At 43.6% G+C, this 15,173-nt stretch overlaps 1 protein-coding gene across 15 annotated transcripts in view; it reads left to right on the forward strand.

Annotated features, from left to right (window-relative positions):
- ARPP21 (cAMP regulated phosphoprotein 21) overlaps positions 1-15,173 on the forward strand; it is a 156,607-nt gene that overhangs the window by 94,574 nt on the left and 46,860 nt on the right. For 7 of the 15 annotated variants that reach the window (XM_059939123.1, XM_059939124.1, XM_059939125.1 and 4 more), the window contains 4 exons: positions 2,649-2,818; positions 3,885-3,989; positions 4,931-5,191; positions 8,319-8,445. In XM_059939123.1, coding sequence (XP_059795106.1) covers positions 2,649-2,818; positions 3,885-3,989; positions 4,931-5,191; positions 8,319-8,445 — 663 coding nt within the window. Of the gene's footprint in view, positions 1-2,648; positions 2,819-3,884; positions 3,990-4,930; positions 5,192-5,264; positions 5,376-8,318; positions 8,446-15,173 lie in introns of all 15 variants that reach the window. The other 8 variants (XM_059939115.1, XM_059939116.1, XM_059939117.1 and 5 more) reach the window with 3 other exon arrangements.

A 15,173-nucleotide genomic window follows, 5' to 3' on the forward strand; every position in this document is an offset into this window, starting at 1 on the left:
AGCTCGCCACACTGGCTTACCTCTGTCACTACACTCTCTTTACCTGGTAACACCCATTCCAAGGCCTACTGGACACGCTTCTGCAGTTCTGACATGAAAACCTCTGCTAAGCGGAATAGTCCTAAAGCCAGTGAGTCTTTCTCTTTTGATTTTCAGCCACTGTCATTCATACTAATTGCCTGGATTCAGTCGTAATTGCATCTGGATTGGTAAACAAGGTAGAATACTGAGAAGCCACCATAGCCTGACTTGAAAACCAAAAGTCAGTCATCCCGGCCCTCTTAGAAAATTGTTTTTGGTCTCTTCCCTGGCATCCATCTGACTTCTTTCATTTTCCTCAGTTCTCTCCACCATTCCTTGGTGAGCATAAGAATCAACCTTTTATACTACCTTCTCTTTCTAAAAGAACCTGCCATCTCTCTCTACCCAAGTGAATTCTTAGTACTTTTCACATGCGGTTATTTAGAAATATTTCTTTCTTCTGGTCCACAGCACAATAATAATATTTTAAACAGAGGGTCTAAAATTTATCGAAAATGGCATCTGAATATTTTGCTGTTATATTTTCACCCTAAATATGGTCAGTTTTTTACACTTCCTTAATTCTCACTGGGGTAAATCAAAAGTCACGGACATAGTAAAGAGCCTTTTCTTTTTAGTTTTCCATCCGTGTGTGTGTGTGTGTGTGTGTGTGTGTGTGTGTGTGTGTGTGAGCTTAGAGTTAGGTTGACTTTGAAATGATTTTGTATGAAGTTGCTGTGATAATTTTTTTTAAATGTTAGGTACCTAAAATTTTCCTCTTCCCTATTAACATACAAAAAAGGAGGAGACAAGTAAGGATTAGAACCCCAAATGGGCTAATAGATTTTTGTAAATTGACCTGTTTTTTCATCCTTTTCCAAATTGCTGGGTTTTGCAGGGAAAAAAAAAATGGGTTGCAGATTTTAAATTCAGAAGAGTTATTTTCGAAAAAAGAACAATAATTTAAAACAATAAAATATAGCTAAAATTAAGTAACAGTGATAGGAAGACAAGTGCTTATGAAGAACATTTAAAAAAAAAAAAACCCTCTAAATTTAGTCATTGTTCTCTGACTAAAATTCTGGCACATATGCTTTTCCATCACATCATGTTGTGATTGGTTATGAAACTGTTGTTAGAACTCCTGTGGTTCTGGCAGGTATGTTCATGAATATGCAGCATGTAAGGTTACTTGTTGCATACATACACACATACATATGTATATAAATATTTGGGAGGGTACTGAAAATTTGGGGAATGCTAAAGCTTTCATGTCAGCTCCTAACTGAGCTGAAATCAAGTCCACTGCTCTTCCGCTGTAAGCACTTTGCCCATCTTTTCCCCCATATTCTGATTCTTCTTTATCTACCAATCCTGGGGGTGATTCCACCTTGAAATATGGCCCCCACCTCTCCTAACTTCTCATGTGTTGATGAATAATTTTCAGTTACGATTGGATTTTTTTCATGGTACCTCGTTGTACCATGTACTCATTAAGCAAACTTGGATAATTCACTTAAGTTGCGTAGTATGATGGGAGGTGAATGGACCAGGGCCATTTCCTGGATGTCTCACTTACTGCTTTGTGTATTTCTGAATAAATTGCTTGGGCCCTCCAAACTTTGATTGTCTTGTCTCTAAAGTGGAATGAGATTGCACACCTGTGGGGCTCTTGGAAGAGAAGACCATGGATGTAAGGTGCCTGTCACTGCGCCTTCCATGTTGGAAATCCATTTCTTCTCTCCCTTACCTCCTTTCTCTCTCTTTCATTTGCTGCCCTTTAATCACTTCCTTTCAGCTCCTTATTCCTGTAATTTTCCTGGCGGGCCTTCATTTCCTCTTCTGAAACATAGGGAGATGATACCTACCTTCCGCAGAGGCCCAGTGAGGTTCCAATGATACTGTTTTGTAAACCATAAAATACTCCTCAAATAGTAGGAACAATAACAGTGAACCAAGCCATTATTTCAAAAGGCAAAATAATGTATATTTGCTCTGCCATGACAAGATGATTCTGTGATGGGTTTATTATGCATCACCTTCAGAATCTCTATCCCCTCCCCTGTGTACTCCTGCTTGTGTCTATTTAGAGAAGCAAGTGAATGCATGTGGTATATCCTGGTTGTATATACATTTGTGGAGCTGGTAATGATTCTGAGTTGGTGACCAGCCCAGTGGAAGCAAAACAAATATATTGGTAAATAATGAGTAACTGAATGTCGCCAGAGCCGTATAAACAGAAAGCAGCCCTTATATCGCGGTGTAAGTTATCTCGCTGGTAGCTGTGAGGTGCAGGGCAGCAAGACACAGGACTTGGTGAAGATTGCTTCTCCACAGGCGTTCTGCACTGGGTGCCACTGTACAGATGCACTTAGCTTTGGCAAATTGCCTTGAAGGTGATGGATTCATTTGCGGCTTCTTAAAATTGCTGTGGGCTTACGCTGTTACCTCGCTCAGCCTGATGGGTCATAAACAGTCAAGTCTTCACACTGGCAAAGGCTCCAGTGTCCTGGACTTCCCCTGCCCCTTTGCTTTAGGTTCCATTTTTGAGTATCTGTCAGAGTGGTTCTTTGTGCCAAAGGAGAGCTTGAGAAGTTTACCTTGACCAAGGTGTGATTCCACTGCAGGCCAGCCCTTCGTGAATCCCGATGGAACCCCCGCCATATACAACCCCCCGACCAGCCAGCAGCCCCTGCGAAGCGCGATGGTGGGGCAGCCCCAGCAGCAGCCCTCCCCGCGGCCCCAGCAGCAGGCCCAGCCACCCCAGACGCAAATGGCAGGCCCGCTGGTCACTCAGGTAAGAGCTGGTGGGAAGGCAGGGAGGGGAAGTGCTCGGAGATGCAGACTGCACCAGCCTCAGCCGTGCGGTGCATCAGGAAGAGGCGATATTTTCCATGGGTGCCAGCCCCATCCACTCAACTCCATAATAAAACCTGGCAGCCTAGAGCCCTTGGTTGCAGGTTGACAGGACTTCAGCTGGATCCTTAAAGCTTAGGTAGAGATGAGGGCCCCGTCCAGTGACTCGCATGGTGAGGCATGGTACTTGGGAAAATGAATGACAAGTCTTGTCTTAGATCTAGATGCTGCTTTTATGTGTCAAGGAGTCTGTACTGTCTTGGGGACTGAACTCAAGCCCATCCAGGCCGTTGTGTCACCTTGCTCACCCATTCCTAATGCAGATCAGTGCCCCTGTCTGCAAAGAGTCAGTATTAAATGGGAAGAACAGAAGCCAGCTCATGCCAGGGTGGCCTGGCTGCTCATTTGTCCCTTGGAGAGACACAGGGCTGTCCTCCTTTTCTAGGGCAACACATGGAAATGTTCAGAAACCTGAAGTGTTCCAGGCAGGTTGCCAGGGTGAACCTCTTTTTTTTTTTGGCCACAGTGGGCGGCATGCAGGGATCTTGGCTCCTGGGCCTTCAGTGGAAGCGCAGAGTCTTAACCACTGGACGGCCAGGGAAGTCCCCTGAACCTCATTTTTTTGTTGTTTTTTCTTACTTTTTAGTACTTGGACTATATTTTTAGACCCAGGGATCTGACCACCAACAACAACATGAAAAGTATCACAATAACTTCTTTTTTTTTAATTGAATGAAAGATTCTTTAAATTTTATAGTGCTTTACAATTTTCAAAAGTTTCACACACACAGGACTTCATATCTGGGCAGCAAACCTCCCTCAAGGCTGGCTGGCGCTGGTCTGCCTGCTTTGGCTTCCTATTGGTGGCTGGTGCCCCTCTCTGGAGTGCACTGAACCAGGAGGACCTATGAGGGGGACGGTGGTGTGCGTCAGATGCGATTGCCTTCCGTTGGGATTTCAGCCCCCAGTACTGCCCTGTTACCTGACCAGCTTTTTCTTTCCTCCAGTCTGTCCAGGGGCTGCAGGCTTCCTCCCAGTCAGTGCAATACCCAGCTGTGTCTTTTCCTTCCCAGCATCTCCTGCCCGTGTCTCCGACGCCGCAGTTCCCCATGGTACTGTATCATGTGGGGATGACTTTTCACCTGGGAGAGCACATTCACTGGTCTTACTACTTTCTTGTGCAGGGCAGGCTGACGCTGGGTGGGTGCCCTGGGCTGACTGTAAGGGGGGAGGTGGTGTGTGAATGTCTCATTCTCCAAAATAATGCTTTCCTTTCTGTCATCTGTCCCATGTTTAGTGCCTCTGCAGTGGTACCCTTTTAAGAGTTTGCGAGCTAAGCGGGAATTGAATGTCCTCAGAGTTACATGTCAGGAACAGAGAGACACGTGAACTTGGTGTGAGGGTTGGGAAGTATCTTAAAAGTCAATATCCAGATGGTAACCGACATCACCCTGTGCTCCTGATACAGGTGTTCCCCTAGAATCCCAGTCCTCCAATGGCCTCTCATTTCTCCTCAGTGTACTAGGTCCTTTTGGGCAACAAGAGTGAGCATTGTCCCTGAACATCAGGCCAGGCCAGTGACTAAATACTCCTTAACATGCAAATGAAACTCCACTGATGACACCAGTTCTGGCTCGAATTTTGTGGCAGCCGTGGGCAACACAAGTCCTTCTGCGTCCTCCAGAAGGCAGAGCCTGTGGTTACTGCTGGTAGACCAGATGACCCTCCAGGACAGAGCCCCAAATCCTTCTTGTCTCAGTGCCATCCTGAGGATCCCAAGCCCTCAGTGAAAAAAATAATAATTTGTTTCCACTGAAAGAGGGAGATACGGGTCAAACTTTTTGCCATCTCTAATCCTCAAGATGATTAAAATCTGTCTTCTCTTGTTATGTTCTCTTGGTGTTCTGGACAGAGAATTCCTTTCGTTTATTTTTTCCAAATTGTTCTCCCTCCGTCTCCCAAAAGGACAAGCCTGTGTCCTGTGTCCTGTGTCTGCCACTCCCATTCCTCAGCCACTCTTGCTGACGCCCTGGTTTCTCTCCATGGCTTGCAGAGAGAGGATGTGACCACGCAGTTTGGCCAGATGAACCTGAGCCGGCAGTCCTCGGGGGAGACTCCTGAGCCCCCAGCCGGCCCTGTCTACACACCGTCCCTCCTGCCGCAGCCCACCCAGCAGCCAAGCTACGTCATCGCCTCCACAGGCCAGCAGCTCCCAACGGGGGGCTTCTCGGGCTCTGGCCCTCCCCTCTCCCAGCAAGTCCTCCAGCCCCCTCCCTCACCCCAGGGATTTGTGCAGCAGCCTCCACCCACACAGGTAAGTGTGCTTTTTCTCACACCTGTGACCCAGCGCTGGTTGCTGGTGCATCTTGGCCTCTGTTTCCATGTAGCACATCACCGGCTCAACTCATCTCGCTCTTCTGGTCCATACTGATATTCCCAGCCTACAGGACCCAGCCTGTTGCATTCATCAGTTGTGTGAAGTCCTGGGGGCTCAGAAAGTGAGTTTAATGACGCAGACCCATGTCCCTGGTACCAGGGGAAGTGGCCCATTTTCCAGGCTGCTGGTGCAGAGGCCATGGGAGAGCATTGCCCTCCAGCAGGATGTCAGCTCGCTGGGGTGATTGCCCAGGGAGGGAAAGCCTCGGGGAAGGAAGGGGAAGGCCAGCTCCTGGGGGACTTCCATCTCTCTTGCTGCTGCTCTGGAAACGTGTTGTTTCCTTTCTTATCCATTCATAAGCATTTTCTGGAGCTTTTCTGGGGCTCCTCTCTGAATAGAAAGGAGGAAGCTAAGCCCCATCCACTGTCCTCTCCACTCCCCTGGGGAGCGGGGCTCCTGCACACGCTCACAGGTAGCCATTAATCATATTTAATTGACTTGAGCATGTAAGACACCACAGATCACTGATTTTTACTGTCTTCTCAAAGACTGATGATGTGTTACTCTTCACCACCAAACATCTCTGGGGCTCTCCTGGGTATCCCTTGCAGAATATTGCAAGTGATTACTGTCAAGATGTAAAATGCACAGAAGCGTTTTCTGGTCCATTTTCAAGGCACGCATACCCCAAGCAAATTCCATCCTAATTATGAAATATTGCATTGGATGAGCTGCTTAAAGTACAGTGTCACCTTCGTATCATTTGTGGTGTGGCACTGCCTTAACATCTTAAATAAATTATTTTCTTTTCCAGCCATGCAAAATCCTCCACCATGAAATGATTTTCACCCAGTTGTTCATTTTATTTTGAGTGATAATTAATAGTCCATCTTTAGTTGCCTTCTCTGTAATGTAGTAGCGTTGCTGGTAGGGTTTAAGGAGATGTTAAAAATAATTTTAAGTTACAGGAGAAAGGACCTCATTGATATATTAATTATTTTACTAATAAATTAAATATTTGATTATCAGGGAAAAATAGTTTTAACTCTTTTAGCCTAAATAGCATCTAAGTGTCACCCTTTTCTGATGTCAAAGAGAAGAGTTGCCAGAATATTTAATTGAAGACTTTTTTTAAAAAATGCCCTTCCTTGATTGAAGGAATTTCAATAATTAGTGCACTACAAGAGCAAAGACAACCCAGAGCTTTGGTGTGTCTGCAACAGAGATGCTTTCATTCCCTCTCCAACAGATTTAAAAATAGAAAGAGGGAGGGAAGAAAAAAAAAGGAAAACACATGCTCATGAGCAGTCTGGACATCTGTGAACTTCTTTGTAAAAGAACCACAGATAAAGGTATAGGATATAAACCACAGTGATTGTCAATTTAGTAAACATTTTAAAACTCAGTTACTCAATTATGTATAGTGTTGAAAACAACACTTGAGATACAGTCCATGGGCATATATGGAAATAACGTTATGTTTATGCAGAAAATGACCTATTTAATAACCTTAAAGGTCAGTTTTGTCTGATTTGGGTGAATGCTTTCTGAACGCCCACTGGAAGGGTGAAGCAAAAATGCATGGACAAGGCAAAGAGGGAAAATAAAACAGCCATAAAATACACAGTTCTCAAACAGGTGGCTCCTAATGTTATTCTAAGCAGATAATCCTTGCAGGCTGTGTACTGGCACACCTCTGCTTACACTTTAAAGAAGCTGATAGAGGAAAAGGCAGAGGCCTGTAAATAAAAAAGTAATCGATTAATAAGAAAACAGGGCTTCCCTGGTGGTGCAGTGGTTAAGAATCCACCTGCCAATGCAGGGGACACGGGTTCGAGCCCTGGTCCGAGAAGATCCCACATGCCGCGGAGCAAATAAGCCTGGGCACCGCAACTACTGAGCCTGCGCTCTAGAGCCTGTGAGCCACAACTACTGAAGCCCGCACGCCCAGAGCCCATGCTCAACAAGAGAAGCCACCGCAATGAGAAGCCCACGCACCACAAGGAAGAGTAGCCCCCGCTCGCCGCAACTAGAGAAAGCCCACGTGCAGCAACGAAGACCTATCACAGCCAAAAATAAATAAATAAATAAATTTCTAAAAAATAAGAAAACAGCCTGAATATAAATGACCCGAGGCAGGCAAGGAAGTCTTTCCAGGTCAGGAGACATTTGATTCGAATCTTATTGGAAGTAATTAGAGTATTTTCAGTCATTCTTAGTGATTAGAAAGTGATGAAGGTGACATGAACAATATTTTTAACATATGTCCCTTTTAAAACTGAACATCCATTTTTTGGGATACCAGCTATGTGCCAGTCACTCTGAAAAGTGCTTTGCTGGGCCTCCCCATATTTCATAATTTCATCCTCTGATTCTTTTAGGCTGGAGATCAGCAGATTTCATGACCTACCTGTGTTTCCATTAGCAAAACAGTTCAAGTTAATGATCATATTTAAAACTACCGTAAAAATGTGTTGTTGTTGTAGGTGACTGTTTCATTCACTCTTGTTTCATTTAAAAAGCACAAAATTCAGCACTTTAAGACAGTCACCATTGTATTGCTCACAGCCAGGTCGGCAATTTGAGCAGGACTTGGCAGCGATGGCTCGCCTCTGCACCCCATGTGGCTTGACTGGGCCTGGAAGATCCCAGGTGGCCTGACTTACATGCTGCAGTGTTGGGGTCTTGGCTGGGCTGCCTCTGTTCTCCACATGGCCTCTTTCTCCAGCTGGGTAGCCTGGACTTCTCCTGGTGGCTGGGTTCTCTCCTGAAAGAGTGGAAGCTGCAAGTCTTCTTAAGGATCAGGCTTCCAAGTCTCAGAAGTCATCATTTCTGTCTCATGGCATTGGTCAAAGCAAGACAGAGCCAGCTCAGATTCATGGCTTCGGGAGTAGATTTCACCTTTTCATGGGAGGAGTAATGCACACACACACACGTAGGCATGGTGGCCGTCTTTGCAATCTACTGTACTCACATTATGTCATAAGATGACAATAGTTTACGTTTCAAAATGTTACTCCATTTACAGCTCTCATTTCCTGCCATTGTTCCCTTTCTTCCACAGATGCCTGTATATTATTATCCATCTGGTCAGTACCCTACCTCAACCACGCAGCAGTACCGGCCCATGGCCTCTGTTCAGTTCAGTGCTCCGAGGGGCCAGCAGATGCCACAGACAGCACAGCAAGCAGGTACTTGGAATCCGTTTCCCATTTTCTCCTCCAACCCAGTTATTTTGCACATAAATCTCTCAGCTGTCCTCTTTGGATGCGTATCCAAGCTTGGCAATTTAAATCAGCTCATTTCCCTTCCCCAGAGAAGATAAAGGAGCATTTGATTAACTCCGTGTGGAGAAGTGACAGGTCCAAGGAGAAGCCCATGTCCCGCCAGCATCCCTAGCTTCTCCAGCATCCCTAGCATGCATGCGAAACGCGGTCTCCGTAAATGACTTGAGGATCCTCTTAGTTTCTCTGAAAGCAGAGAGCCAGCTACATCCCTATCTTCCTGGTTCATACTTCTTTCCCCCTTTTCAACCTAAAGAGACTTTTCCCCTGCTCCTAAGGCTAGGGCACCAAATTAGGTTGTTTCTGTAGCATCCTAGAAAGCAGCGTTTTGAGAAGAAGGCCACTGACACTGCAGCCTGTGTCCCGAAGGAACTCAGACCCTGGCTTATGGTCTGGAGGGCCACACGCCTCCTGCGGCAGCCGCTGTGCAGTGGGAAGGGGGGCCGAGGCACTGTCCGAGAGTGAGTAGCAGGTCTCACAGTGAACCGGTCTCTTTCCCTACTGTGTCACACTCCTGATGGGATGCCGCGACCCCGACGGCAGCAGGAAGCCGGCAGGCCTCAGTGACCTGTGCTAGGGAGACATTTGTGTCCTTTCCGCTGCCCACAAGGCAGAGAAAACCGCTGATGGTCCTGCTGAAGACCGCCTGGCTGGGGCACCCTGCCTTCCGTGAGTAGGGCAGCATGTTAGAGCCCACACTCCCGTCTGCCACCCGATTTCTGCACTGGGTGTATGTATGTGCATCTGTAATGTGTACGATATGCCTGTGTGATATCTACAGGAAATGGACAGTTTTTATACGCTATGACAAAAAGCACCATTCTTGCCAAGGATGAATACCAATCCCCACTAGAATACGCATGCTGACGCTGCTGGCATTTTGTCACCTTGAAGGGGTCATTTAATTCCTCCGTGTTGGGGGTAGCTGTATATTCTTTAGTTCATTTCATGGCTTAAAGTCTGTGGGAGAAGAAGCAGACACATATAGCAGCCAACCAGACTATGTCTTATTTTCAGCACTGTATCAGTTTGGGGAAGAATATATTTTGACCTCTGAATTGGCTTTACACTTTTACAGTAATGAGAGCACTAAAGGATTTCTAATTATTCGTTACTTTAAGACAAGCATTTGGCCATATTTTCTCTGACTGTTGGAAAATGGTATTATCTCTATCATTCTGGTGGTAACTGTGCTATCAATTTAGATACAGACTCTAGTAACGTGTTGTTTGAGTTCTTGAACCGTCTTTTTTTTCTTTTTCCTGCTCATGTTATCAAAGAGTTAATTTATAATCTTCTAGCTATTGGTCCAGAGGCTATAGCAAAGTTTTCCTTTTGGTTGCCACTGCCTTTAGAAGAAGAAAGATGCCAACATCTAATTATAATGACTTTTTTTTTTAATTTAGTTTAGTGCCACTGTTTGAGAGTTTTCTGAAGGATATTTCAGTCTTGTGTTAGGGTATAGTTCACATACAGGAATGCAGGTCCAGACGTGCGGGATCCCACTATCCTGTGAACTCTGGGTCTGTGTGAGGTGCTGAGAAAGTTGGATGAATATGTTAACTGGGCAACAGAATAAGATTTAGAACAAGCCTCAGGCTCCCCACTGACTCTTCCCCGCTACCTTCACTGATGCATGTCAACCCAAGGGAGAATCCACGTGACCTTTTCTTACTCTTTTTAAAACACTGTAGGGGAATTTGGGGATGCAGAAACCACCCTCCCCATCTTGGGGAGACCTAACTAGTGGCTTTTGTGACAACCCAGTGGCTTTGACTTGTCCCATGCCCCACATCACCAGGGAACTGCCACCCCAAGGCAAGTTAATGACACGTAATTAGAAGAAAGCATTCTAAGTCAGTATCTTGCTCAAAATAGCAGCAGTGCTTCAGGTGTCAAGGAAGTGAGTGGCAGCTAATGTGCCTGTGAGGGTGGGGAGCTGAGAAATGCAAAATGATACATGCACAGTATCTTCCCTGAGAGTGATGACATCAGTATACACATGTAGACCCTTGTGCTCCTAGTGTGGTGGCCACCACAGCTGACATCAGGCCTAAAATCCCCCTGTGGTTTCCACCTCTGCTGAATTTACTGAGTGTTTGGGAAGGCAGATCGTGTCCCCAGATCTCACTGAGAATCACCTCTGCCAATAAAATCCAAGGAACACAGCTTGGCGATGGCTCTGTGACGGTGGAAGGGGGCTCTGGGCCCTACAGCTGGGAAGCTTTTCGCTGAGCTTAGTGACACCATCAGCAACTTCCCAAAGGGACATACATAGAGGAGTTATTTGGGGGAACAGCTCCATGTCCGTGGACTGTCTCATAGAGGAAAGAGCCTCTTAAGCCTGTGTATTAACCAGTTTACCATAATGACATAAACATACTTACTAGTTTTGCCTTTATTTCCTAGCATGGATGATCCTATAGAACTTAACATGCTGTAACTAAACCAGCATGTTACAGAGGTAGATAACATTTAATTAATTATTCAAGTACAGAGGGTGGCTTAATAGAATACATTGAGAGCCTGGACTTTTGTCTCCCGACTCACATGGGCTTCCATGTTATTTTGCAGAGCTGGTCAGTAACAAACGGCAGAGCGCAGCTGAGACATTTGTGCACAAATCACACATTGGGAAGGAAAAAAACAGCATTCCTTTTACATCATGTCTCCAACTCCAAATTCCCTTTTCAGTTTGACTTAAAAGTGTGCTCTCTCTCTCTCTCTCTCTACATATATATGTATATAGCTTCATTCTTCGTTCTCCAAGATCTTGGACATGTCCTAAAAACAACAAAAATGAACTTGTAAAGTCCCATATACTTTCCTAAATGGGCATTTGGGAATGAATAAATCCTAATTTTGGTATTAGAATAATACTGGTTTCATAAAATCAATTAGGAAATGTTTCCTCCTCTTTTATTTTTTGGGTGAAATTGTGTAAAATTCATGCTAAATCTTCTTTAAATGTTTGGTAGAATTCTCCAGTGAAACTGTCTGGGCCTGGGGATTTGCAGAAGCAGAATTTTTTTTTTTTTTTTTTACTTTTTATTTGAAGATAATGTGTGCAGCTTTTTAAATATGAATTCATTATGGTTATAAGACGATTCAGATTATCCATTTCATCTTTGCTGAGTGTTGGTAGTTTGTGGTCATTGAGGAATTGGCCCACTTCTTCTAAGTTGTTGAGTTTATGAGTATAAAGTTGTCAGTAGTATTCCTCTATTATCCTTTTAATAGCTACAGGATATGTTGTGATATCCTGTTCTAGCTTGATATTGGTAATTTTAAATTTTCTTTTATTTTCATAAATCTTGCTAGATTTATCAATTTTTATTGATCTTTTCAAAGAACTACCTCTTTGTTTCGCTGATTTTCTCTATTGTTTTATTGTTTCAATTTTATTGATTTCTCCTCTTTATTATTTTCTCCCTTCTGCTCATTTTAGTTTTATTTTGCTCTACTTTTTGTAGTTTTTTGAGGTAGGAAGTTAGATTATTGATTTAAGACCTTTTCTCTTTTCTAATGTAAGAATTTAGTGCTTTAAGTTTCCTTCTCAGCCCTGGTTTCGCTGTGTCCCACATATTTTTATATGCCATATTTTGATTCATTTGTATATATTTTTTTCTTTTATTTGAGATTTTTCTCTTTGACCTGTGGATTTTTTAGAGGTATGTTGTTTAATGTGCAAGTGTTTGGAGATTTTCCTGTTGTATTTCTGTTATTGATTCTAGGCTGATTCCATTATTGTCAGAAAACATACTCTGTATGATTTCAGTTCTTATAAAATTGTTGCAGTTGGTTTTAGGGCCCAGGATATGGTCTATCTTGGTGAATGTTCCTTTGAGCACTTGAAAAAAATGGGTATTCCGCTCTTGTTAGGTGGAATGTTCTATACATGTCAATCAAATCCTGTTAGTTTATTTTGCTGTTAAGATCATCTGTAATTTTGCTGATTTCCTGTTTACTCGTTCTGGCAGTTGCTGAGAGGTGGATATTCAGGACTCAAACTATAAGACTTCCTAAAGTCCTGAAATGAATCTCAAGACAAAGGTTGCCCCCGTATCCCTGAAGTGCAAAGATGAAGGGGAGACTGTAGCTATTTGGAGCATGTTGGTTCCTTTCCCAAATAAACAAGAAATGCTTCATTCCCTAAAAGAAGCTAGAAACGTTCCATAGAAGCAGTCTGGAAGGTAAAAGCCCTCTGACCAGTGAAGTTTGGGCAAGGTCTTCCTATAAGCTGCTCTCCACGTCTCTCACATGCCAGGCTTTCAGCCCTGTTGTTTAATGGCAGTAATACTACTTTAGGTTTGGGTAGAAAAATCATGTAGGTGACTGTTTACGACAGACAGTCCAACAGTTCTGCTTTCCTAATAGAGCAGATGTTTCTGTATCCTTGAATATAATGAAAATAGAACAACAGGAAGAGAACATGGATGGCTTCAGAGCAGAGCAGGAAGGGGGAAAAACATGAAACTTGCGTGAGCCTTAGATTAGAGTATAACTGCAGTAGATCATTTGATGTGGATTCTGAAAACTGGGGGGATGCCTCTCACCTCTGCTTTTCTAAAATCCCATTCCTCTCCCACCTTCCCCCACTCCCAACCATCTGCCGAATGATTCATTTTTGGTAAAAACCAATTTCATAGAGCGTTTTCCATGACAATGTTTTACTTTTCAAATCATAGTTTAAAAGGAAGCCATGAAAAGGAAATCTTAAAAATGCATCGTATTGCAAAACTCCATGCAGCTTTTGTGGGGTTCTGCACACCTATTTACTTCTGCTCTGCTCAGTTCTCTGGATTGGGTCCATGAGGCTCCAACCTGCCTGGTGATGGTAGAGTTGGAATCTCTTGCAGGAGGCAGTGGTGGAGGTCTTCAGAAGTTTTTGAACTTTACTCACTCTTTTCACTTGTATTTAAGATAAACCTCACTTGGACTTTCTCTTACGCTCTGCTCATCAGCCATCATGATATTTAAATAGTGGAAATAGAAATGGAAGGTAAACACTCAGTTTTGCTACATGAGGAAAGTGAGGAAGGTCAGCCTCCTACCCGATGTGGAGTCTTTCTCGTCAGAGCCAGAAAGGGGGCTTCTGCTACTTCAGTCTTTACAGATTTAGTAACAGATGCAGCTCTCAGACACTCAGCAGGGTTATTCAGGCTGACTGAGTCTGACTTGTGAGATTTTGCCCTTGACTATATGAACTCAGAACCAACTAGCACGTGCAGGTGGTAAGGAGGGCACATGAACAGGAGTAAAAATAACATCCAGATAACTCGGAGAAGTGGTATCACCCCTCCCCATTCATAGGAGAAAAACCGGAGCTTCCCCACCTCTTAGGGCATCATCTCTCCCTGCCCTGATAGAGAAGCTGGAAATAAACCTTGCAGCAGGCCTCCTAGTGTCCAGTTAATCAGAGTGAAGAATGATGGATACAGATAAAGAAGGTTACAATTTATTTAAAATATATGTAAATAAAAGTCATACAAGAAGAATGGTGAGGGAAGAGGAAACCAGGTGAGGGAGTAGAGATCCTGTTTGTTTTATTTTGCTAACTGATGACAGGATAACAGTAGAATCCAGGAATCTGTTGGGGACACTCTGACCTTGGGGGTATAGATTTCATTGATCTAAACCTCTATTCTATCTAGGAAGAAAACCATTTATATGTAGAAAGTTCTTCAGTGAAGAAGGTAGAGTTCAAGGGGGTCAGCCTGTCAGAAATACAAATGATATAATAGGCCATTAGATTTTTCTGTTCTTCTCCAGAACAAAAATCCAAAATATCTTCTACTCTTTAGGTAGAGCAGTTCAACTCCCTGTAGCTCCTTCCACCCACAAATCAGCTCTAGGTCTCTGAAGATTCCTTAACTAGATTTTGTAAATGCAATGTCTGCCCCCACATCTGTTGTGGACATTTGGGGGAGGGTGACTGTAGCCAGTGTGCCTCAAACTTTCAGGTGTACACGTAGCACCTGGGATCCTGTTCATGTGTGTATTTTGATGCAGTAGTTCTGGGTGACTCCTGAGATTCTGCATTTCAAGCACACTCCCAGGTGATGCTGATATTACTGCTGTACTATCTTGAGAGCAATGTAGTAGATGGTACATTTTTAACCACGGCTATCTTGTAGACCAGCTACTGACAAGAGAAAGGGCCTACCGAGATTCACTCTTTGATTCAACATTATTTATATCTCAGACATAAATCTAATCCTTCATGGTCAGCATATATGATCTTATGAATTATAGCTAGTGAGTATTTAGAATAAACAGGTTAAAGCTTACAAATGCAAATCTTGAGATAGAAAATAAATAGAGCATGATTCTACTATATAGCAGGTACTCATAGGTGCTGAAAGAATGAATGATATGTGTGCCTATTTTACGTTCACGTGTACAGGGAACGTGTGCTTGTGAGTGAGAGAGCGGAGAACGTGGGAACATTTAAAACGTTAAATGAAAACCTGTCAGCCCTCGAATTTAAATATCAAAAAGAGCAAATTAATTAAATGTTATGAAATCAAGTAAAAGACAGCCTAACCAACCAATCCATGTTAACAAACGAATATACACATTTTTTTCAAAGTTCAGACACCCAAGGACTATGTCACAGATCCACATACAGGGAT

The sequence above is a fragment of the Balaenoptera ricei genome, chromosome 11, assembly GCF_028023285.1.
Source record: "Balaenoptera ricei isolate mBalRic1 chromosome 11, mBalRic1.hap2, whole genome shotgun sequence".
Taxonomy (NCBI): domain Eukaryota; kingdom Metazoa; phylum Chordata; class Mammalia; order Artiodactyla; family Balaenopteridae; genus Balaenoptera; species Balaenoptera ricei.